This window comes from Rattus norvegicus, chromosome 3 (genome assembly GCF_036323735.1).
Source record: "Rattus norvegicus strain BN/NHsdMcwi chromosome 3, GRCr8, whole genome shotgun sequence".
NCBI classification, from domain to species: domain Eukaryota; kingdom Metazoa; phylum Chordata; class Mammalia; order Rodentia; family Muridae; genus Rattus; species Rattus norvegicus.
Genome location: NC_086021.1, coordinates 184,799,572 through 184,826,440, shown reverse-complemented (window position 1 = coordinate 184,826,440; position 26,869 = coordinate 184,799,572). Strand labels below are relative to the sequence as shown.

General features: G+C 40.6%; 1 protein-coding gene across 1 annotated transcript; it reads right to left on the bottom strand.

Annotated features, from left to right (window-relative positions):
• Positions 1-10,796: 10,796 nt before the first annotated feature.
• On the bottom strand, positions 10,797-25,498 carry Znf431l-ps2 (zinc finger protein 431 like, pseudogene 2). The gene is made up of 4 exons (XM_063285132.1): positions 25,437-25,498; positions 15,800-15,926; positions 15,537-15,597; positions 10,797-14,570 (listed from the first exon to the last, which is right to left on the bottom strand). Exons 1-4 carry the CDS (start codon positions 25,437-25,439, stop codon positions 12,965-12,967), a joined length of 1,797 nt encoding a protein of 598 aa, XP_063141202.1. The 5' UTR covers positions 25,440-25,498; the 3' UTR covers positions 10,797-12,964.
• Positions 25,499-26,869: the final 1,371 nt, after the last annotated feature.

The following is a 26,869-nucleotide window of genomic DNA, read 5'->3' as shown; positions in this document are numbered from 1 at the left end:
ATTACTTAACAGAGATCTGTCTCTGTTAAGCAGAGATGTTAAGAGAGCTTGGTGGGAATGTCCTGAAATTACCATTTCAAAAATTCCTGGGTCCTGGGCTTAAAATCCTGTGTCCTACAAGCGAAGCTGAAAATATTCCTTGTTAATTACTGTCTTCTGACAGTAACTTTAATCTTTTGAATTAATAATGCAATATATATTTTCTCTCTCTCTCTCTGTCTCTCTCTCCATCTATCTATCTATTTATCTATCATTCTGTAATTAAGGTTTAACTTTATTCAGTCGGTAGGATGATTGCAAACTTAGATTGTGGCCAGGCAAAGGGGGTCTTTCACTAGTAATTTAAAAGAGATATTTCTAACAACCAGGAAGGTAAATTACTTTGTAAATTTATCTTTCATCATTTTTTACAGTCCAGCTCTTTTCTCCCTCCTTTCTGCCCTCCAATAATTTCTCATCTCATTCCTCCTACCCCGTCTCCAAGAGGATGTCCCCAAACAGATACGTACACAATATCCCACCAGCTTGTCCCACTCCCATGGATATCAAGGCTTTCAAGGTTTAGGTGTGTATTCTTTCACTGAGTCCAGACCATACAGTCTTTGTTGTACTTATGTTGGGAGTCCCAGGCCAGCCAGCAGTCACAGCTAAGGAATGACGAATGGCTGAGAAACACCTGAAGAAATGTTCAACATCTTTAGTCATAAGGGAAATGCACATCAAAAGAACCCTGAGATTCCACCCCACACCAGTCAGAATGGCTAAGATATAAAACTCAGGTGACAGCAGATGCTGGTGAGGATGTGGAGAAAGAGAAACATTCCTCCATTGTAGGTGGGATTACAGACTGGTACAACCATTCAGGAAATGAGTTTGGAGGTGACTCAGAAAAGTGGACATTGTACTACCTGAGGATCCAGCTATACCTCTCTTGGGCATATACCCAAAAGATGCTCCAACATATAACAAAGACATATGCTCCACTATGTTCATAGCAGCCTTATTTATAATAGCCAGAAGCTGGAAAGAACCCAGATGCCCTTCAACAGAGGAATGGGTACAGGAAATGTGGTACACCTACACAATGGAATACTACACTACTATCAAAAACAATGACTCTATGAAATTCATAAGCAAATGGATGGCACTGAAAAATATCATCCTGAGTGAGGTAATCCAATCACAGAAAAACACAAATGTATGCATTCATTGAAAAGTGTATATTAGCTCAAATGCTCTAATTACCCTAGATGCACAGAACACATGAAACTCAAGAAGTATGACCATATGTGACTGTTTCAGTCTGTTTTTAAAAGGGGAACAAGAAAAACCTAGGAAGGGAATAGGAAGGCATAGTTTAGAACAGAGGCTGAAGGAATGCCCATTCAGATCCTGACCAACATGTATCACATATGTATACAGCCACCAAACTTGATAAGATGGATGAAGCAAAGAAGTGCAGGCGGACAGGTACCGGATGTAGATCTCTCCTGAGAGACACAGCCAGAATAAGGCAAATACATAGGCAAATGCCAGCAGCAAACCACTGAACTGAGAATGGGACCCGTTTTGAAGGAATCAGAGAAAGGACTGAAAGAGTGGAATTGCAAAGATGAGGGACACCAGGGCAGCCAGGACACAGACGTTGGGTTGATGCACATTAGGAGGCATCCCTAACTTTGCTCCATCTTGTGAAATACTAGCCAGACTAGAAATCACCAGAAGCACCATGCTGAGTGAGGGGCCGAAAACTTGCTCCACACAGAGAAGGCACAGATGCCCAGAGGGTACAACATCTTTTGATGAATCCCTGGGTCTTTCTGTCTGAGAAAGTGTGCACAGCTTCATAAATTGTACCTCTTGTGCAGAATGCTCTTTTGTCAATGGTTATTCCACTGAGTCAGGCTGTAAATAGCTCAGATAATAAAGAACTTACCTTCCGGCCCGCAGCAGCTCTCTGCTCCCAGACCCGGTGAGAGAGAGACCCAACCGCCTGGTCAGGTGGGCACTCCTGAGGCTGCAGAGCAGAAGAGACCACCAACACTGCTCACCCCTGCCCACATCCCTGGCCCAAAAGGAAACTGTATAAGGCCTCTGGGCTCCCGTGGGGGAGGGCCCAGGAGCAGCAGGACTTCTGCGCCTGAGACACCGCCGGAACCTGAAAGAAACAGACCGGATAAACAGTTCTCTGCACCCAAATCCCGTGGGAGGGAGAGCTAAACCTTCAGAGAGGCAGACAAGCCTGGGAAACCAGAAGAGACTGCTCCCTGCACACACATCTCGGACGCCAGAGGAAAAAGCCAAAGACCATCTGGAACCCTGGTGCACTGAAGCTCCCGGAAGGGGCGGCACAGGTCTTCCTGGTTGCTGCCGCTGCAGAGAGCCCCTGGGCAGCACCCCACGAGCGAACCTGAGCCTCGGGACCACAGGTAAGACCAAATTTTCTGCTGCAAGAAAGCTGCCTGGTGAACTCAAGACACAGGCCCACAGGAACAGCTGAAGACCTGTAGAGAGGAAAAACTACACGCCCGAAAGCAGAACACACTGTCCCCATAACTGACTGAAAGAGAGGAAAACAGGTCTACAGCACTCCTGACACACAGGCTTATAGGTCAGTCTAGCCACTGTCAGAAATAGCAGAACAAAGTAACACTAGAGATAATCTGATGGCGAGAGGCAAGCGCAGGAACCCAAGCAACAGAAACCAAGACTGCATGCCATCATCGGAGCCCAATTCTCCCACCAAAACAAACATGGAATATCCAAACACACCAGAAAAGCAAGATCTAGTTTCAAAATCATATTTGATCATGATGCTGGAGGACTTCAAGAAAGACATGAACACACTTAGGGAAACACAGGAAATCATTAATAAACAAGTAGAAGCCTACAGAGAGGAATGGCAAAAATCCCTGAAAGAATTCCAGGAAAACACAATCAAACAGATGAAGGAATTAAAAATAGAAATAGAAGCAATCAAGAAAGAACACATGGAAACAACCCTGGATATAGAAAACCAAAAGAAGAGACAAGGAGCTGTAGATACAAGCTTCACCAACAGAATACAAGAGATGGAAGAGAGAATCTCAGGAGCAGAAGATTCCATAGAAATCATTGACTCAACTGTCAAAGATAATGTAAAGCAGAAAAAGCTACTGGTCCAAAACATACAGGAAATCCAGGACTCAATGAGAAGATCAAACCTAAGGATAATAGGTATAGAAGAGAGTGAAGACTCCCAGCTCAAAGTACCAGTAAATATCTTCAACAAAATCATAGAAGAAAACTTCCCTAACCTAAAAAAAGAGATACCCATAGGCATACAAGAAGCCTACAGAACTCCAAATAGATTGGACCAGAAAAGAAACACCTCCCGTCACATAATTGTCAAAACACCAAACGCACAAAATAAAGAAAGAATATTAAAAGCAGTAAGGGAAAAAGGTCAGTAACATATAAAGGGAGACCTATCAGAATCACACCAGACTTCTCGCCAGAAACTATGAAGGCCAGAAGATCCTGGACTGATGTCATACAGACCCTAAGAGAACACAAATGCCAGCCCAGGTTACTGTATCCAGCAAAACTCTCAATTAACATTGATGGAGAAACCAAGATATTCCATGACAAAACCAAATTTACACAATATCTTTCTACAAATCCAGCACTACAAAGGATAATAAATGGTAAAGCCCAACATAAGGAGGCAAGCTATACCCTAGAAGAAGCAAGAAACTAATCGTCTTGGCAACAAAACAAAGAGAATGAAAGCACACAAACATAACCTCACATCCAAATATGAATATAAAGGGAAACAATAATCACTATTCCTTAATATCTCTCAATATCAATGGCCTCAACTCCCCAATAAAAAGACATAGATTAACAAACTGGATACGCAACGAGGACCCTGCATTCTGCTGCCTACAGGAAACACACCTCAGAGACAAAGACAGACACTACCTCAGAGTGAAAGGCTGGAAAACAACTTTCCAAGCAAATGGTCAGAAGAAGCAAGCTGGAGTAGCCATTCCAATATCAAATAAAATCAATTTCCAACTAAAAGTCATCAAAAAAGATAAGGAAGGACACTTCATATTCATCAAAGGAAAAATCCACCAAGATGAACTCTCAATCCTAAATATCTATGCCCCAAATACAAGGGCACCTACATACGTAAAAGAAACCTTACTAAAGCTCAAAACACACATTGCACCTCACACAATAATAGTGGGAGATTTCAACACCCCACTCTCATCAATGGACAGATCATGGAAACAGAAATTAAACAGTGATGTCGACAGACTAACAGAAGTCATGAGCCAAATGGACTTAACGGATATTTATAGAACATTCTATCCTAAAGCAAAAGGATATACCTTCTTCTCAGCTCCTCATGGTACTTTCTCCAAAATTGACCATATAATTGGTCAAAAAACGGGCCTCAACAGGTACAGAAAGATAGAAATAATCCCATGCGTGCTATCGGACCACCACGGCCTAAAACTGGTCTTCAATAACAATAAGGGAAGAATGCCCACATATACGTGGAAATTGAACAATGCTCTACTCAATGATAACCTGGTCAAGGAAGAAATAAAGAAAGAAATTAAAAACTTTTTAGAATTTAATGAAAATGAAGATACAACATACTCAAACTTATGGGACACAATGAAAGCTGTGCTAAGAGGAAAACTCATAGCGCTGAGTGCCTGCAGAAAGAAACAGGAAAGAGCATATGTCAGCAGCTTGACAGCACACCTAAAAGCTCTAGAACAAAAAGAAGCAAATACACCCAGGAGGAGTAGAAGGCAGGAAATAATCAAACTCAGAGCTGAAATCAACCAAGTAGAAACAAAAAGGACCATAGAAAGAATCAACAGGACCAAAAGTTGGTTATTTGAGAAAATCAACAAGATAGATAAACCCTTAGCCAGACTAACGAGAGGACAGAGAGAGTGCGTCCAAATTAACAAAATCAGAAATGAAAAGGGAGACATAACTACAGATTCAGAGGAAATTCAAAAAATCATCAGATCTTACTATAAAAACCTATATTCAACAAAATTTGAAAATCTTCAGGAAATGGACAATTTCCTAGACAGATACCAGGTATCGAAGTTAAATCAGGAACAGATAAACCAGTTAAACAACCCCATAACTCCTAAGGAAATAGAAGCAGTCATTAAAGGTCTCCCAACCAAAAAGAGCCCAGGTCCAGATGGGTTTAGTGCAGAATTCTATCAAACCTTCATAGAAGACCTCATACCAATATTATCCAAACTATTCCACAAAATTGAAACAGATGGAGCCCTACCGAATTCCTTCTACGAATCTACAATTACTCTTATACCTAAACCACACAAAGACACAACAAAGAAAGAGAACTTCAGACCAATTTCCCTTATGAATATCGACGCAAAAATACTCAATAAAATTCTGGCAAACCGAATTCAAGAGCACATCAAAACAATCATCCACCATGATCAAGTAGGCTTCATCCCAGGCATGCAGGGATGGTTTAATATACGGAAAACCATCAACGTGATCCATTATATAAACAAACTGAAAGAACAGAACCACATGATCATTTCATTAGATGCTGAGAAAGCATTTGACAAAATTCAACACCCCTTCATGATAAAAGTCCTGGAAAGAATAGGAATTCAAGGCCCATACCTAAACATAGTAAAAGCCATATACAGCAAACCAGTTGCTAACATTAAACTAAATGGAGAGGAACTTGAAGCAATCCCACTAAAATCAGGGACTAGACAAGGCTGCCCACTCTCTCCGTACTTATTCAATATAGTTCTTGAAGTTCTAGCCAGAGCAATCAGACAACAAAAGGAGATCAAAGGGATACAGATCGGAAAAGAAGAGGTCAAAATATCACTATTTGCAGATGATATGATAGTATATTTAAGTGATCCCAAAAGTTCCACCAGAGAACTACTAAAGCTGATAAACAACTTAAGCAAAGTGGCTGGGTATAAAATTAACTCAAATAAATCAGTTGCCTTCCTCTATACAAAAGAGAAACAAGCCGAGAAAGAAATTAGGGAAACGACACCCTTCATAATAGACCCAAATAATATAAAGTACCTCGGTGTGACTTTAACCAAGCAAGTAAAACATCTGTACAATAAGAACTTCAAGACACTGAAGAAAGAAATTGAAGAAGACCTCAGAAGATGGAAAGATCTCCCATGCTCATGGATTGGCAGGATTAATATAGTAAAAATGGCCATTTTACCAAAAGCAATCTACAGATTCAATGCAATCCCCATCAAAATACCAATCCAATTCTTCAAAGAGTTAGACAGAACAATTTGCAAATTCATCTGGAATAACAAAAAACCCAGGATAGCTAAAGCTATCCTCAACAATAAAAGGACTTCAGGGGGAATCACTATCCCTGAACTCAAGCAGTATTACAGAGCAATAGTGATAAAAACTGCATGGTATTGGTACAGAGACAGACAGATAGACCAATGGAATAGAATTGAAGACCCAGAAATGAACCCACACACCTATGGTCACTTGATTTTTGACAAAGGAGCCAAAACCATCCAATGGAAAAAAGATAGCATTTTCAGCAAATGGTGCTGGTTCAACTGGAGGGCAACATGTAGAAGAATGCAGATCGATCCATGCTTATCACCCTGTACAAAGCTTAAGTCGAAGTGGATCAAGGACCTCCACATCAAACCAGACACACTCAAACTAATAGAAGAAAAACTAGGGAAGCATCTGGAACACATGGGCACTGGAAAAAATTTCCTGAACAAAACACCAATGGCTTATGCTCTAAGATCAAGAATTGACAAATGGGATCTCATAAAACTGCAAAGCTTCTGTAAGGCAAAGGACACTGTGGTTAGGACAAAACGGCAACCAACAGATTGGGAAAAGATCTTTACCAACCCTACAACAGATAGAGGCCTTATATCCAAAATATACAAAGAACTCAAGAAGTTAGACCGCAGGGAAACAAATAACCCTATTAAAAAATGGGGTTCAGAGCTAAACAAAGAATTCACAGCTGAGGAATGCCGAATGGCTGAGAAACACCTAAAGAAATGTTCAACATCTTTAGTCATAAGGGAAATGCAAATCAAAACAACCCTGAGATTTCACCTCACACCAGTGCGATTGGCTAAGATCAAAAACTCAGGTGACAGCAGATGCTGGCGAGGTTGTGGAGAAAGAGGAACACTCCTCCATTGTTGGTGGGATTGCAGACTGGTAAAACCATTCTGGAAATCAGTCTGGAGGTTCCTCAGAAAATTGGACATTGAACTGCCTGAGGATCCAGCTATACCTCTCTTGGGCATATACCCAAAAGATGCCTCAACATATAAAAGAGACACGTGCTCCACTATGTTCATCGCAGCCTTATTTATAATAGCCAGAAAATGGAAAGAACCCAGATGCCCTTCAACAGAGGAATGGATACAGAAAATGTGGTACATCTACACAATGGAATACTACTCAGCTATCAAAAACAACGAGTTTATGAAATTCGTAGGCAAATGGTTGGAACTGGAAAATATCATCCTGAGTGAACTAACCCAATCACAGAAACACATACATGGTATGCACTCATTGATAAGTGGCTATTAGCCCAAATGCTTGAATTACCCTAGATCCCTAGAACAAACGAAACTCAAGACGGATGATCAAAATGTGAATGCTTCACTCCTTCTTTAAATGAGGAAAAAGAATACCCTTGGCAGGGAAGGGAGAGGCAAAGATTAAAACAGAGACTGAAGGAACACCCATTCAGAGCCTGTCCCACATTTGGCCCATACATATACAGCCACCCAATTGGACTAGATGGATGAAGCAAAGAAGTGCAGACCGACAGGAGCCGGATGTAGATCGCTCCTGAGAGACACAGCCAGAATACAGCAAATACAGAGGCGAATGCCAGCAGCAAACCACTGAACTGAGAATAGGTCCCCTATTGAAGGAATCAGAGAAAGAACTGGAAGAGCTTGAAGGGGCTCGAGACCCCAAAAGTACAACAATGCCAAGCAACCAGAGCTTCCAGGGACTAAGCCACTACCTAAAGACTATACATGGACTGACCCTGGACTCTGACCCCATAGGTAGCAATGAATATCCTAGTAAGAGCACCAGTGTAAGGGGAAGCCCTGGGTCCTGCTAAGACTGAACCCCCAGTGAACTAGTCTATGGGGGGAGGGCGGCAATGGTGGGAGGGTTGGGAGGGGAACACCCATAAGGAAGGGGAGGGGGGAGGGGGATGTTTGCCCGGAAACCGGGAAAGGGAATAACACTCGAAATGTATATAAGAAATACTCAAGTTAATAAAAAAAAAAATAAAGAACTTACCTTGTGTTGTTGTGTACATGCTTGGCCAAGTGGGTGGAATTGTTAGTTGTGGACCATTGGAGCAGGTATATCACTGTGGTTGTGGTCATTATGATCCCTTTCCTAGCTGCCTGGAAGCCAGTATTCTGCTAGCAGCCTTCAGATAATGATGTAGAACTCTGAGATCCTGCTGGACTATGCCTACAAGGATGCTGCCATGTTCCTCTCTTGATGATAGTGGGCTGAAACTCTGAACCTGTAAGCCAATCCCATCTATATGACGTCATTTGTTAGATTTGATTTTTTTCACCGTGTGTATTATGAGATTTGCCTTGTTTACAGTATCTATTATAAGCAGTTAAACCTTGGAAGGTAACATGCAAGAAGGAAGGTGTGAGCTGTCCCCTAGCCACACTCAGAACACTATGACTCCAGACAGATATTTCAAACTGCAAATTGATTTAGGTTAGCTTGTACCCAGGTGAACAACGATTTGTGTAGTAAAGGCTGTTTAGATTTAGAAGCTGTGAGAAATTTTTATACTGCTGGCCTATAAATGGTACTGAGAAAGAGCAAATAGTATGTAGTGTTGCACAGTTTCTCTGCCTGCCCACTCTCCTGATTGCTGTGACCCTACCAAGGGACCCCAACACACTAGAGGATGACAGATGTGAGGAAGTAGGGGGCATCTCCAGAAGGAATAATATGATTGGGACATGATTGTCTAGGATGAGCCACAGATCTGGTTAGGGGACGCTCCATGGAATGTATTAGTGTGATGGTAGCTGAGACTCATTCCAAGGAGCGTGTGAGATGGAGCCTGAAGTGACCACCTTATGTAACCTCCCTGGAGTCCCAGTGAAGGTATCATCATACTAACCCATCTACAGAACCTTCCTGCCTACAGGAGGTGCAGGGACAAAGAAGGAGTGGGGTCTGAGGGAATGGGCTACCAATGACTGGTCCAACTTCAGAGCCATCTCATAGATAAGAACCAGTCCCTGACAGCATTAATGATACTCTGCATCCTTACAGAAAGGAGTGTAGCATATCTGTCCTCTCAGAGGCTTCAGGTAGTAGCTGTCCAAAATGGCCAAACACTGGAGGGAGCTCCTGGAACTGGTGGAATATTTTCAAGGAGGAATTGAGGAATCTGGAAGTAATAAGAACTTCACAAGTAGAACAACAGAGTTCATTTACCTCAGTACTTAAGGGGTCCCAGAGAATTATCCAAAAACCAAAGAGCATTCATGGCCTGGACCTGTGCCCACACCCGAAAACATGTACAGCCTATGTGCACCTTGAAGATTGTTATTTATATATGTTCCCAAACAATTGAAAGAGAGATGGTACCTCAGCCTGTTGGCTGCTTGTCGTGTCCTCTTAACTTCGCTGCCTATTCTCGTGGACATGGCAATAATGAAAAAACACTTGTTATTTTACAATATGTACAGAAGACAATTTTTCACCACTGTAATGTTTTAGCCAATTTTATTTGCATATCTTTGCAATAGGAAATGTCTACAGTATGTAATACTCACAAAATAAGTTCGAACACGGTATAAAGAGGATCTATAATTTTGTCACCCAGTCTCAACATCTTACATGCCTTAATAACCCATATCACAGTAAACATACACACACAAAAGATTTTATTAAAAATACATCTCATTTCTTTTACGTTATCTAGCATCTTTAGATAATCTCCTTTGATGACATCCTTGAAGTGGAAGTACCAAATGGGACCTATTTGGTACCTGAAGAACCTCAGAACTTTAAAAATATGTACACATCCACAACAATCAATGGTATGGATGTTCAAATGAAGGATACACACACACACACAAACACACACACACACACACACACACACACACACACACACACAGAAACCACCCACCACAAGCACACATGAACAGACAAAGCTGTATTTAATACGCATAAATCATCTCATTGCAGGCGCCACTCCCACACTTCCACATTGCTAACGCCCCCCTCCCCCGTAAAAGTTCTGATTGATTGCTTAGTAAAATCTTTATCACATCTTTGCTACTCAAAACTGACTTGGGGCGACACCGCAGAGGCTCCTCTTCCGTGGCACTTACAATGAAGGGTATTCTGTCTTTCTCAGCTCTCAAGCCTTCATCCAATTCGTTTCCTGGTTTGGTGATCCTCCTTGCTCTTGTATCCAAAAGTGATTCCTCTGTCTCTGCCTAGACATTGGCCTCTTGTAATTTCACCAATAAGAACGTGCTGGGGATAGGGAGTCTCAGGTCTCAAATGCAGGATTCTCATGTAATTTGGGAACCGATTTAGCATTAGAGGACATTAGAACCAATCCACACCAATTGGGAAGAAGCAACAAAGAAACAATCCCCAGCCCCAAGAATTCCCCCCGCCTTATTCATCACCCTCCAATTCATCATCTGGTAAAACTAAGTTCACGATCCCAGGCAGACAGGAGTTGTGGACTTCCCATTGATGGCCACCTTCCTTTACTCATCTTTTTCTTTTTGAAAACATAATGACGGTCTCTAATAATGCCCTGGCTATTTATCTTATGCTCCTCAAAACACAACACTTGTACTCTAACACCAAAGAACAAACGAATACCATTGACTAAACTGTAAAACCCACATCGGAAAACAGGTGACACTTTAATCTACATAAGCATCTACCCCTAAATTCTGGACAGTGGGAAAATGTATCTGAAATTGGCCCAGATGTGTTTCGTTATTTTTTAATTGATTGTTCAATTCTTTTTCATTCCAGTGTTATCCCCCTCCCGGTCTACCCTGACTGTTCCACATCCCACACCTCCTCCCTACCACACCCAAGAGGATGTCCCCATCCCACCATCCCACATTGTGTCACCCTAAGTCTCCTGAAGATATGTGTATCTTCTCTGAATGGGTCCAGACCTAAATGTCCTCTATTGTATATGTTGAGGGCTCCTATGATCATGTATATGCTGCCTGGCTGGTCTCAGTGTCTGAGACATCCCAGGGGCCCAGGTTAATTGACACTGCTGGTATTCATATAGGATCACTCTTCAGGTTTTTCTAGGTTTTTCCTAATTCAAGCACAGCGGTCCCCAGTTTCTGCCCATTGGTTGGGTGTAAATGTCTCCATCTGACTCTTTCAGCTGCTTCTAGGGTCTTTCAGAAGTCTGTCATGATAGGCCCCTGTGTGTAAGCATACCATAGCCTGAATCATAGTGTCAGATCTTGGTGCCTCCCACTGAGCTGGAAATCAATTTGGACCTCCTTTTCCTCAGGCTCTTCTCCATTTTTGTTCTTCCAGTTCTTTTACACAGGGACCATTCTGGTCAGAGATTTTGATTGTGGGATGGCAGCTCTATGACATTCTGCGTCACAGTGATTAGGGGATGTCTTACTTGTCACAGTTTAGGCTTTGAGTTCATTTTCTGTCCATGATCCAGGAGCAGCTGCCATTTCCCTGCCATTTTCATCACCTGTGTTTGAGTTGTGTTGTATTTGAGAGAACCCTATTGCACAAAGGCTTTTCCACATTGCTTACACTCATATCTTTACAGCATGATTATTTTCATGATGATAAAGACTTTAGAAATGTGCAAGGGATTTACCATATTCAATGCCTTCATAGCTTTTTTTTTTTGCCCTGATGATGATATGTGAGAAATGAAAAGACCTCCCCATATTAAATCTATTCACATAGTTACTATCTGGTACGGATTGTTTCATGTTGGTGAAGGCTATAGAAATATATGAAGGTTTCACCAGGCTAAATGCACTCACAAGGTTGTATTAAATACACTCAAAGGATTTTTCTAAATTATGGTTTATTTTGTGCCTTTGAATATGACTGATATGCGAAGGTGTTACCACTTTGCTTACATTTTTAGGGTGTCCCTCCTGTTTGTCTTCTTTTATGTATTTGAAAGATGATTTCTAGTTCAAATACAAAGGCATAATCACACTGCTAATATTCATAGGGTGTCTATTGAGTGTGTCTTCTTTTATTTACTTGCAAAGTACTACCATTTGCAAAAGGTTTGCTACATTTCTTACATTCATAGGGTTCCTATGCAGTGTGTATTATGTTATGGTCGAGGAGATGATTGTTTTGGGAAAGGTTTTACCACATTAGTTACAGTCCAAGCATTTTTCTCTAGTACCTATTCAGTTATGCAGTTGCACATGCTTGTGATGTCTCAGGCTTCAGAACATTTAAGACATTTATTGGGTTCTTCTGCTGTGATTGTTTATGTTATAAAACCACACTGGTTGCTTTCAAAAAAGTTTCTCTCCTGTATGTGTACTTTTAAGATTTTAGAGACCACTGCTTTGTGAAAAAGCTCTGGCACATTGGTTACAGTTAAAGGGTTTCTCTCCTGCATAACTTCTATTGTTTTGTAGATGACTCTTTTGTGCAAAGGCTGTAGCATATTTGTTACATTCACAGGTTTTCTCTCCAGTATATCTTCGTTTATGTTCTTAGAGATTACTACTTCCTGCAAAGGCTTTCACACATTGATTACATTCATAGGGTTTTCTCCTGTATGCATTCTTTTATATTTCTGGTGATCACCACTTCACCACTTTTTACAAAGGGTTTACAACATTGGTTAATTCATAAGGTTTTTTCAATTATATGTTCTTTTATAACTTTTGAGACTACTCCTTTGTGCAAAGGCTTTGCCACATTGGTTGCACTCATAGGGTTTCTCTTCTGTGTGTGTTCTTATATGTCTTTGGAGAGTACTGCTGCGTGCAATGGCTTGGCCACATTGGTTACATTCATAGGGTTTCTCTCCTGTGTGTGTTCTTTTATGTTTTTGCAGAGTACTGCTGTGTGCAAAGGCTTTGCCACATTGCTTACATTCATAGGGTTTCTCTCCTGTGTGTGTTCTTTTATGTTTTTGGAGAGTACTGCTGTCTGCAAAGGCTTTGCCACATTGGTTACATTCATAGGGTTTCTCGCCTGTATGTGTTCTCATATGACGTTGGAGATGACTGTTTCGTGTAAAGGCTTTACAACATTGATTACATTCATAGGGTTTCTCTTCTGTGTGTGTTCTTTTATGTTGTTGTAGAGTACGGCTGTCTGCAAAGGCTTTGCCACATTGGTTACATTCATAGGGTTTCTCGCCTGTATGTGTTCTCATATGACGTTGGAGATGACTGTTTCGTGTAAAGGCTTTACAACATTGATTACATTCATAGGGTTTCTCTTCTGTGTGTGTTCTTTTATGTTGTTGTAGAGTACGGCTGTCTGCAAAGGCTTTGCCACATTGCTTACATTCATAGGGTTTCTCTCCTGTATGAGTTCTTACATGTATTTGGAGATGACTGCTATATGCAAAGGCTTTGCCACATTGGTGACATTCATAAGGCTTCTCGCCTGTATGTGTTCGTATATGACTTTGGAGATAACTGTGTCGTGTAAAGGCTTTACAACATTGATTGCATTCATAGGGTTTCTCTCCTGTGTGTGTTCTTTTATGTTTTTGGAGAGTGCTGCTGTGTGCAAAGGCTTTGCCACATTGCTTACATTCATAGGGTTTCTCTCCTGTATGAGTTCTTATATGTTTTTGGAGAGTACTGCTGTCTGCAAAAGCTTTGCCACATTGGTTACATTCATAGGGTTTCTCTCCTGTATGAGTTCTTATATGTATTTGGAGATGACTGCTCTGTGCAAAGGCTTTGCCACATTGGTGACATTCATAGGGCTTCTCGCCTGTGTGTGTTCTTTTATAATTTTGAAGAGTACTGCTGTGTGCAAAGGCTTTGCCACATTGGTTACATTCATAGGTTTTCTGTAATGTATGGGTCCTTTTATATTTTTGGAGATTATGGTTTTGTACAAAGGCTTTACAACATTGGTTACAGTTATAACGTTTTTCTGCATTACATGATCTTTTATGTCTTTTGAGACTACTCCTTTGTGCAAAGACTTTACCACATTGATTACATTCACAGCGTTTCTCTCCTGTGTGTGTTCCTTTATGATTTTGGAGAGCACTGCTTCTTACAAAGTCTTTACAACATTGGTTACATTCAGCAGGTTCTTCTCTATTATGTGTCCTCTTATGTGTTTTGAGATTATTCCTCTGTACAAAAGCTTTACCACATAGGTTACCTTCATAGGGCTCCTCTCCATTATGCCTTTGGGTATGACTCTGAACTGCAAAGCCATTACCATTCTGAATAAAATCAAAGGTTTGCTTTCCAGTAAAACTTCTTTCATACCTGCAAATACAATTGGCACATGTAAATTTTTCTGACATTGATTATATTCATGAATCTTTTTATATCTATGAATTTATTTCAAATTTGGTTTAAATGTAAAGAGCAAAATGATCTTAACATAATATCCGTTTGTTTACATTCAAAGGTGTTGCCTTTTATTATGGGTTGTCTTGAATGTTTGAATACACATGGAGTAGGAAGAGAATTGATTACATGACTCATATTTATTCCATAATTTTTGTATTAAGAGTGTTAAAATATTTGAAGAGAACTGAATGAACTCAGAGCATTTGTAGACTGACTGCGAACATAAATTTTGTTATCTTTTGAGGACTACTACATTTGCAACATGAGCCAATGCAAAGAGGATAATTTCTATAACCCTAATCTCCTGAAGTGATTCAGCACTTTGAATGTGTAAATGTCCCAAATCATAGTAAAAAACTAAATATTTATCAACTTTCCCCATATTAAGAAACTCTCCTCAAAGTGGTATATACTCTACATCTTCTAATTTTTCTGGAAAAGAGAGAGGTATGTTGCTTCTTTCAGTATCACTATGCTCTCCTGGCTTGCATTATTAGGGACATATGACATCCATATCAAAAGAAGAATAACACATTACATTCAACACATTACAAAAGAAAACTTCTACATTACATTTTCACAATTTCAATTTGTTTTCCTCACAAAGATGTGGTACAGGGTTTAAGGTTTCTCCACAAAACCATTCTTGAATCTCATAAACTGTCCATATCATTAAATTTAGCCATGCTGTTACAGAATATGGTTCACCACAATTTACTATGGACTATTTGCTTATTAAAAGTGTGTAGACATATAATGATGACCTAATAAATATGTGCTGCAGTGTGTATTTTACCCTGTTGCTTTTCTTTAAAACTTGCTGCACACATGAAACTTTCTTGGGAGGTATTATCTTATCATCTTTCACGTGAAAATTACCTTCCATGTCTTCCTGAACTTTTACAACATTCTTCAGTAGTATGGTCTTCCCAAATGTAGCCTAAAAATGGTATCAGAGAAAGTATGTTAAATTATTGGAATTAGGCAACATCTAAGTTACTATCTTAATGAACATTAGAACCATGAATGATTTATTCAATACATTCTTCCTTATTTTTAAGTGAAATTAAAAAACACCAAATATTAAACAAAATCAGCTGTGCCTAAATTTTACAAAGTGAATGATAAGTTCATTGAATTACCTATAGCACTGAGATTCCTACAGGTCTCCTGCATTACACCTTGGTAGAGACTCTTCTGAGAAGGATTCAGCAATGCCCACTCTTCCTCAGTGAAGTTCACATGCACATCATCATAGGTCAGGACATCCTAAAAGATACAATACATGTGTACACAATACAGCATGATACTGCCTTCCAGCCTCCATTTGCACCCAAAGGTGTGGCTGTCCCCCGGTCCTCGATAATCAAAACCGGTCTTCAGAGGCGGTCTATCAGGAGCACTCTCACTTCTAAGCCCACAGGTGAAACCCCACTTTCTCTCCACTGACTGTCCAAGGGAGATTCACCAGGAGCTAACAGGGCACAGGAATGTCTCTGCAACCTGAGATGGGACCCTTCTGGTCTCCATCTGCTCCCAGAGCTGGAGCTGTCCTATTGCTCTCTAGACCAACAACCTTCCCACAGAGAGATGGTCCCTTAGGAGTGCTCTCATTGCGAATCATACAGGTGGGAACACACATTTGCTGCACAGTTGTTAAAGGAGAGACAAACTGGGAACATTCCTGGCAATGGAGTGGTGGGGAGGCATGGGAGAGGAAACACCTGGTCTCTATCAGAGCCCAGAGCTAAGGGTGTGTCATAGCCCTCCAGACCCAAAACAAGGCCAGAGAGTACTGGTCTCCCAGGAGCATTCCATTCCTAAGATCAGGCGTATATGAGATTCCAGGAGGCACAAGCTAAAGTCAAAAAAACAAGACCAATTAACATTAGCAATAACTGGATGGCAATAGGCAAGCCCAAGAAGTGAAGCATCAGAAACCAACATTAATTGTCATCATCACGACACAGTACCATGGGGTGGTGAGAAGAAGGTATATCCTTCTGTTTTAGGATAGAATGTAATATGAATATCTGTTAAGTCCATTTGGATCATGATTTCTCTTAGTCCGTCTATGTCTCTGTTTAATTTCTGTTTCAATGATCTGTCCATTGATGAGAGTGCGGTGTTGAAATCTCCTCCTATTATTGTGCGAGGAGCAATGTGTGCTTTGAGCTTTAGTAAGGTTTCTTTTATGTATGTAGTTACCATTGTATTTGGAGCATAGATATTTTTGACTGAGAGTTCATCTTGGTAGATTTTTCCTCAGATGAATGAATATGAAGTGTCCTTCTTTATCTTTTTGATGACTTTTCATTGAAAATTGATTTTATTCAATATTAGAATGGCTACTCCAGCTTGCTTCTTCAGACCATTTGCTTGGAAAGTTGTTTTCCAGCCTTTCATTCTGAGGTAGTGTCTGTCTTTGTCCCTGAAGTGTGTTACCTGTAGGCAGCAGAATGCAGGGTCCTCCTCACGTACCCAGTTTCTTAATCTATGTCTTTTATTGGGGAGTTGAGACCATTGATGTTGAGAGATATTAAGGAATAGTGATTATTGTTTCCTGCTGTATTCATATTTGGCTGTGAGATTATGTTTGTGTGCTTTTCTTCTCTTTGTTTTGCTGCCAAGACGATTACTTTCTTGCTTTTTCTAGGGTGTAGCTTGCCTCATTTACGTTGGGCTTTACCATTTATTATCCTTTGTAGCACTGTTTTTGTGTCCTTTCTTTATTGCTTCTATTTCCATTTTTAACTCCTTCACCTGTTTGATTATGTTTCCTGGAATTCTTTCAGGGATTTTTGTGACTCCTCTTTATTGGCTTCTACATGTTTATTTATGTTTTCCTGCGTTTCTCTAAGAGAGATCTTCCTGTCTTGCTTGAAGTCCCCCAGCATCATGATCAAATGTGATTTTATATCTAGATCATGGTTTTCTTGTGTGTCTGGATACTCAGTGTTTGCTTTGGTAGGAGAATTGGGCTCCAAGGATGCCATGTAGCCTTGGTTTCTGTTGGGTTCCTGCAATTGCCTCTCGCCATCAGGTTTTCTCTGGTATTACCTTGTCCTGCTATTTCTGACAGTGGCTAGACCGTCCTATAGCCCTGTGTGTCAGGAGTGCTGTAGACCTGTTTTCCTGTTTTCATTCAGCCAGTTATGGAAACAGAGTGTTCTGGTTTTGGGCGTGTAGTCTTTCCTGTCTACTGGTCTTCAGCTGTTTCTGTTCACCTGTGTCCTGAGTCCACCAGGTAGGTCACTTGGAGAAGAAAAGTTGGTCTTACCTGTGCTCCTGCGGCTCAAGTTGCTCATGGGGGGGCTGCTTTTGAGCTCTTGGTGAGGGAGGCTACCAGGAGGGTCTGCGCTGCCTTTTCCTGGAGCCCCAGTACACCGGGGTCCCAGATGGCATTAGGTGTTTTCCTCTGGAGTCCGAAATGTGGGAAGAGTGTAGTCTCTTCTGGCTTCCCAGGCGTGTCTGCGCCTCTGAAGGTTTAGCTCTCCCTCCCACGGGATTTGGGTACAGAGAACTGTTGACCTATTCCCTTCAGGTCTGGGTGGTGTCTGGCCTGCGGAGGGGGGGTCTGGACTATGAGGGAGTCTTGCGAAGCATCAGAAACAAACACTAAGTGTCATCATTACAACAGTTCTCTCACCACAACAAATAATGGGTATAATAACACAGCAGCAAATCAAGATTTGGACTGAAAATCACATCTCATGGTCATGATAGAGGATTTTAAGCAGGACATAAATAACTCCTTTAAAGCAATACAGAACACATGTAAATAAGCAGTTGCCTTAAGAGGAAACAAAAAAATCCCCTAAGATTTAAAGAATAGCACTAATAAAGTGGGGAAGAAATTGAACAAAAACCATCTAGGATCTAAAAATGTAAATAGGAGCAATAAGGAGACCACAAAGAGAGACAAACCTGAAGATAGTAAACATAGGAAAGATATCAGGAGTAATAGACGTAAGCATCACCAACAAAATATAAGGGATTGAAGTGAGAATCTCAGGGGCAGAAGATTCCATAGAAAACATTGATACAATAGTCAAAGAAAATGAAAAAAAAAGTACAAATCTTCTAAGCCAAAACATCCAGGAAATCCAGAACACAACAATGTTGTGAGAAGAGCAAACTTAAGGTTAATAGTCATAGAGGATAATAAAGATGCCAAACTTAAAGGGACAGTAAATATCTTCAAAGTTTTTCTGAGGTAAACTTCCCTAACTTAACGAAAGAGATGCCCATGAACATGAAAAAAGCCCACAGAATCAAAATAGACTGGATGATAATAAAATTTCCTCCCATCACACACATAATTTGATGTCTGCTTCCTGCTATATGGATTATGTTACAAGATGTGGGATTTGTACTATTGACAGACTCAGCAGTATGAGCCCATGAGAAACTTTTGCATCTCAGAAGCTCCTTTTGTAACTAAGAATTGAATTTTTGTAAATCATGCCATTGTCTGGAGGTATAGAAAAGTAAAAGGATTCTAATGAAATACTTCTGAAGGAACCCTATTACCTCTTTTCTACTAATTTCTAAACAATTGATAAAATCAGTCATACAAAACTGAATGTAGAACATTCAGAAATTCAAGAACTCATCAAACCCCATGGGAGAGAGAATTCATCGCCCAGACGTGTGGGCACTCCTGAGACTGCAAGGCAGGAGAGACCGCCAACTCTTCCTACCATTGCCCACATCCCTGGCTCAAGAGGAAACTGTATAGGGCCTCTGGGGACAGGAAGATAGGCACAGTCAAGCTGCAGCAAACTGCAGTCCAGACTGTGCCCTGATCTGAAGAGACCCGGTCAAACAGCTCCCTGTACCTAAATCCCATGGGAGGGAGAGATAAACCTTCAGAGGGGTAGACATGCCCGGGAAAGCAGAGGAGACTACTCTCTGCCCACATTTCTGAGAGGAATCTCTAGAGGAATGTGCATAGTCCCTTCTGGGAGCCCTGTGCACAGGGATCCCGGAGGAGGTGGAGGGCCTGCTGGCTGCTGACCTATTTGAGAACTGAAACCCAGGCCCGAGGAGCGACTTCAGACCTGAAACCAGAGATAGAACCAACTTTTCTTCTCCAAGTGACCTGCCTGGTGGACTCAGGATACAGGCCCACAGGAACAGCTGAAAGCCAGTGGATTGGAAGGACTACACTAATGAAAGCAGAACATTCTGTTCCCATAACTGGCTGAAAGAAAACAGGAAAACAGGTCTACAGCACGCCTGACACAAAGGCCTATCGGACCGGCCAAGTCACTCTCAGAAATAGCAGAACAATGTAACACCAGAGACAACTTGATGATGAGAGACAAGCGAAAGAAGCCCAGCAACAGAAATCAATACTACATGGCATCAGTGGAGCCCAATTCTCCCAACAAAGCAAACACTGAATATCCAAACACAGCAGAAAAGCTATATCTAGATATAAAATCACATTTGTGATGATGGAGGACTTTAACAAAGACATAAACAAATCCCTTCAAGGAATGCAGGAAAACACAAATAAACAAGTAGAAGCCCTTAGAGAGGAAAGATAAAAATCCATAAAAGAATTACAGGAAAGCACAATCAAACAGATGAAGGAACTGAAAATGGAAATAGAAAAAAGTGAAGAAAGCACAAAGGGAGACAAGCCTGGATATAGAAAACCAAAGGAAGAAACAAGGAGCTGTGGATAGAAGCATGAAACAGAACTCAAGAGAAAGAAGAGAGCATTTCAGGAGCAGAAGATTCCATAGAAATCATTGACACAACTGTCAAAAATAATGTAAAAGGTAAAAAGCTACAAAACATACAGGTATCCCAGGATACAATAAGAAGATCAAACCTAAGGATAAAAGGAATAGAAGAGAGTGAAGACTTCCAACTCAAAGGACCAGTAAATATCTTCAACAAAATCATATAAGAAAACTTCCCTAACCCAAAGAAAGAGATGTCCATGAACATACAAGAAGCCTACAGAACTGCAAATAGATTGGACCAGAAAAGAAACTCCTCCCATCACATAATAGTCAAAACACCCAATGCAGAAAACAAAAAAAGAATATTAAAAGTACTAAGGGAAAAAGGTCAAGTAACGTCCAGAGGCAGACCTATCAGAATTACACCAGCCTTCTCACCAGATACTATGAAAGCCAGATATCCCAGACTCTACAAGAACAAAAATGCCAGCCCATGTTACTGTATCCAGCAAAACTCTCAATTAATATAGATGGAGAAACCAAGATATTCCATGTCAAAATCAAATTCACGCAATATCTTTCTACAAATCCAGTCATACAAAAGATAATAAATGGTAAAGCCCAATACAAGGATGCAAGCTACACCCTAGAAAAAGCAAGAAACTAATCGTCTTGCAACAAAACAAAGTGAAGAAAAGCACACAAACATAATCCCACATCCATATACAAATATAACAGGAAGCAACAATCACTATTCCTTAATACCTCTCAACACCAATGGATTCAATTCCCCAATAAAAAGACACAGACTAACAAACTGGATACGTAATGAGTATCCAGCATTTTGCTGCCTACAGGAAACACGCCTCAGAAACAAAGACAGCACTACCTCTGAGTAAAAGGCTGGAAAACAACTTTCCAAGCAAATGGTCTGAAGAAGGAATCTGGAGTAGCCATTCTCATATCAAATAAAATCAATTTTCAAGCAAAAGTCATCAAAAAAGATAAGGAAGGACACTTCATATTCACAAAAGGAAAAATCCACCAAGATGAACTCTCATTCATCAATATCTATGCTCCAAATACAAGGGCACCTAAATACATAAAAGAAACCTTACTAAAGCTCAAAGCACACCTTTGCTCCTCACATAATAATACTAGGAGATTTCAACCCCCACTCTCACCAATAGAGAGATCACAGAAATAGAAATTAAACAGAGACATAGTCAGACTAAAAGAAGTCATCAACCAAATGGACTTAAACACATATTTATACAACATTCTATCCTATAACAAAAAGATATACCTCCTTCTCACCACCTCATGCTACTTTCTCCAAAATTGACCATATAAACGGGCACAAAACAGACCTCAACACATATAGAAAGAAAGGAATAATCCCATGCGTCCTATCAAACCACTACACTTAAAGCTGGTCTTCAATAACAGCCAGGAAAGAACGCCCACATATACAGGGAAGTTGAACAATGATCTACTCAATGATAACCTGGTCAAGGAAGAAATAAAGAAAGAAATGAAAGACTTCTTAGAATTTAATGAAAAAGAAGGTCCAACATAACCAAACTTATGGGACACAATGAAAGCTGTGCTAAGAGGAAAACTCACAGCTCTGAGTGCCTACAGAAAGAAACAGGAGAGAGCATATGTCAGCAGCTTGACAGCACACCTAAAAGCTCTAGAAGAAAAAGAAGCAAATACCCCCAGGAGTAAAGGACAGGAAATAATCAAATCAGAGCTGATATCAACCTAGTAGATAGAAAAAGGCTATACAAAGAATAAACAGAACCAAAAGATGATTCTTTGAGAAAATCAACAAGATAGATAAACCCATATCCAGACTAACAAGAAGACACAGAGAGTGTGTCCAAATAAAGAAAATCAGATAAGAAATGGGAGACATAACTACAGAATCAGAGGAAATTCAAAAAAACATCAGATCCGACTACAAAAGCCTATATTCGACAAAACTTGAAAAATCTGGAGGAAATGGACAATTTCCTAGACAGATATCAGGCACCGAAGTTAAATCGGGAACCAAAAAACTATTTAAACAACCCCATACCTCCTAAAGAAATAGAAGAAGTCAATAAAGTCTCCAAACCAAAAAGAGCTCAGGTACAGATGGGTTCAGTGGAGAATTCTATCAGACCTTCATAGAAGACCTCATACCAATACTATCCAAACTATTCCACAAAATAGAAATAGACAGAGCGATACCGAATTCCTTCTATGAAGCCACAATTACTCTTATACCTAAATCACACAAAGACCCAACAAGGTAAGAGAACTTCAGACTGATTTCTGTTATGAATATCGATGCAAAAATTTCCAATGAAATTCTTGCAAACCAAATCCAAGAGCATATCAGAACAATAATCCATCATGATCAAGCAGGATTCATCCCAGATATGTAGGGATGGTTTACCATACGGAATACCATCAACGTAATGCACCATATAAACAAACTGAAAGATAAAAACCACATGATAGTTTCATCAGATGTTGAGAAAGCATTTGACAAAATTCAACACCCCTTCATTCTAAAAGTCCTGGACCGAACAGGAATTTAAGGCACATACCGAAACATAGTAAAAGCTATATACAGCAAATCAGTAGCTAACATTACACTAAATGGAGAGAAACTTGAAGCAATCCCACTAAAATCAGGGACTAGACAAGGCTTCCCACTCTCTCCCTACTTACTCAATATAGTTCTCAAAGACCTAGCCGGAGGAATCAGACAACAAAAGGAGATGAAAGGGATAGAGATTGGAAAGGAAGAAGTCAAAATATCACTATTTGCAGATGATATGATAGTATATTTAAGTCATCCCAAAAGTTCAACCAGAGAAATGCTAAAACTGATAAACATCTTCAGCAAAGTGGCTTGGTACAAAATCAACTCAAATAAATCAATAGCCTTCCTCTACACAAAAGAAAAACAAGCCGAGAAAGAAATTAGCGAAATGACACCTTTCATAATAGTCCCAAATAATATAAACTACCTTGGTGTGACTTTAACCAAGCAGGGGAAAGATCTGTATGATAAGAACTTCAAGCCTCTGAAGAAAGAAATTGAAGAAAATCTCAGAAGATGGAAAGATCTCCCACGCTCATGGATTTACAGGATTAATATCGAAAAAAATGGCCATTTTACCAAAAGCAATCTACAGATTCAATGCAATCCCTATCAAAATTACAATCCATTTCTTCATAGAGTTAGACAGAATAATTTGAAAATTCATCTGGACTATGAAAAAACCCAGAATAGCTAAAACTTTCCTCAACAGTAAAAGGATTTCTGGGGGAATCACTATCCCTGAACTCAAACAGTATTACAGCGCAGAAGTGATAAAAACTGTATGATATTGGTAAAGAGACAGGCACATAGACATGTGGCATAGAACAATGAATCCACACACCTATGGTCACTTGATTTTTGACAATGGAGCCAAAACCATCCATTGAAAAAAAAAAAGATAGCCCTTTCAGCATACAGTGCTGGTTCAACTCGAGGTCAGCTTGTAGAAGAATACAGATTGATCCATACTCATCACCCTGTACAAAGCTTAAGTCCAAGTCTATCAAGGACCACCACATCAAACCAGATACACTCAAACTGATAGAAGAAAAAGTGGGGAGCAATCTCGAACACATGGACACAGGATAAAATTTCCTGAACAAAACACCAATGGCTTATGCTCTAAGATCAAGAATCGACAAATGGGATCTCATAAAACTGGAAAACTTCTGTATGGCAAAGGACACTGTTGTTAGGACAAATTGGCAACCAGCAGAGTGGGAAAAGATCTTTACTAATCCTACAACTGATAGAGGGCTTATATCCAAAATAAACAAAGAACACCTGAAGTTAGACTGCAGGGAGACAAATAACCCTATTAAAAAATGGGGTTCTGAGGTAAACAAAGAATTCACAGTTGAGGAATGCCAAATGGCTGACAAGCATCTAAAGAAATGTTCAACATCTTTAGTCATAAGGGAACTGCAAATCAAAACAACCCTAAGTTTCCGCCTCCAGTGATGGGGTCCTGATTTGGAGGTCCAGAGGATGAGAATGCTAGGAAAGGTAGAAGGTAGAATCTGCAGCAGCTGTGGTGGGTAGATCATGCACAAGCTGTGTTGTCTTATACCAAGTAAGCTTCTAAAGAGTAGCGTCTTTTATATTATTTACAGGGGATAAGTAGAACCAAGTGGAAATTTCTATGAAGCAATCAGTAACTCTCATACAATGGTACAAACTCAGGAGAAGTCTAATAAAACAGTGCTGTACAAGGGAACCCTAAGTATCCAAAATCATTCCTAGCGAAGTCCACAGTTGACGTGGAACTGATAATCATATCTATAGGGCAGACCAGGCCTCAATGTTCTTTGTGACCCTATAATCTCACCTTGGGCATTTTGTTAGGGTCCTGTTCTTTGAGACCATCATGGGTCTTATCGCTGAGTTTAAGCAAGATTAGTCCCCTTTTTTATGGTTTGGAGAGAAATATCTGGACAATGCTGCTAAACAAACATATACACTACTATCCTAATCTTAAACAGGACTGCTTAGCATACTCCATACCTGTGAGGTGTTTATAAGCAGTCCTACCTCAGCTACATTCTACTTAGTGTAACTTATTATAATCTAAACGTTGGTAAATCATTACATTCTCAATTCTACTCATGTAGTACACAGCTTATAATTAGAGTACTACACAACACACGAGATATTTCACAGCATCCAAAAATCAAGTCAAATGGACCTTATAACTAACTGTTAACTATCAAGTTCAGAACTTTTAGAAGATAGTTTAAATCCCGGGGTTTCAGGGTTGATATCCTGCCAAGTATATTTCTCAACACAAGCGGCCGCCATAACGATTTCGGAGAAATGCAGGTTTCATAATAAAGTAATTCAGTATCCACACTCTGGTACTGCATTGGACCTCACAAGTGGCTGTGTTAGTTCTGGCTGCCGCTTTCCGCCCAGCCACTGGGATGTATCCTTTGCTAAGCAGCTTGCTCCTCCTGTTTGTGGACATGATCTTGCACTTACCATGTTGGGTGTTCTGAGCTCCTCTCACAGCAACCTGAAGAGTGACTCAGAATGTAACATCCGGAAGCACTCAGAGGGGCTGAGTTTCCAAAGGAAGTTGCTGACCTTGTACCTGGAAGAGCCACCTCCTCCCCTGACTGCTAACTCCCTCTCGAGGTGCTGATTGGCTAGTGAATTTTGAGTGACATCAGCCTTATCCTTAGGGTTCGAGGGTTTTAAAAAGACACAGCATAGTGGTTCCAGCCTAGGCCAATGTTTTGCAATACCTGCAGATCAGAATTTCAGCAGCACAACCGCTTTTCTTCCAATAGCTTACCTGTCTGTCCTCCAGTCAATCTCCCTTGTTCCCTTGTTCCTGGTTTTGTTCCCAGCAGTTAATCCATGCAAGCAGGAAGGAATGATTTGACCTCTATCTACACTTAGAAGAGTGAGACCCCAGACAGATATCTCAGACTGCAAGTTGATTTAGGTCCACATGTACCCAGATAAACTACTGTTTGAGTAATAGAAGCTGCTGTGAGTTAGAAGCTGTGAGAAATTTTTATTCTGCTTGTGTATAAATGCCACTGGAGAATTCAATAATGCATGCCGCGTTGCAAAGCTTCTCTACCTCCCTACTGTCCTGATTGCTGTGACCCTACCAAGGGACCTCAACACATTAGATGATGACAGAAGTGAAAAGGCGGGGGCATCTCCAGAAGGAATGAGAGGCTGCGGAAGGGCTTCTCTAGGATGTGCCAGAGACCTGGAATGGGGGATGATCCATGGAATGAGTGAGTGTGATGGTAGCTGAGACACTTCAAGGAGTATGTGATATGGAGCCTGAAGTGACCACCTCCTGTAACCTGACAGGACTCCCAATGAAGGACTGATCATACTAACCCATCTACAAAACCTTCCTGTCTACAGGAGGTGCAGGGACAAAGAAGGAGTGGGGTCTGAGGGAGTGGCCAACCAATGACTGGTCCAATTTCAGATGAATCCCATGGACAAGAACCAATCCCTGACTGTATTAATGATACTCTGCATCCTGACAGACAGGGGCCTAGCATATCTGTCCTTTTAGAGGCTCCAGGCTGCAGCTGTACAAAATGGTTAAACACTGGAGAGAGCACCAGAAGTTTGTGATATATTTTAGGAGAAATTGAGGAATCTGGGGGTAATAAGAACTTCATACATAGACCAACAGAGTTAATTGACCTCTATATTTAAGGGTTGTCAGAGAACTATCCACAACCCAAAAAGCATTCATGGACTGGACCTGTGCTACCCCCTGAAAACATGCCTAGCATATGTTCAGCTTGGAGCTTTTTATTCAGGTAGGTTCCCCAATACCTGGAGCAGAGTGAGTCCTTGATTCTGTTGGCTCCCTGTGGGGTCTGTTCTAACATCACTGCTTAGTCTCATGGACATGGTATTAATGAAAAATCATT

Bases quoted from the DNA above. Each gene is read 5' to 3' on its own strand.
- Znf431l-ps2 (XM_063285132.1), bottom strand. The intron at 15,598-15,799 runs GTAATTCAATGA...TACCATTTTTAG, and splicing joins TAGGAATCTCAGTGCTATAG to GCTACATTTGGGAAGACCAT. The intron at 14,571-15,536 runs GTAATTTTCACG...TTGTATTTGCAG, and splicing joins AGTTCAGGAAGACATGGAAG to GTATGAAAGAAGTTTTACTG.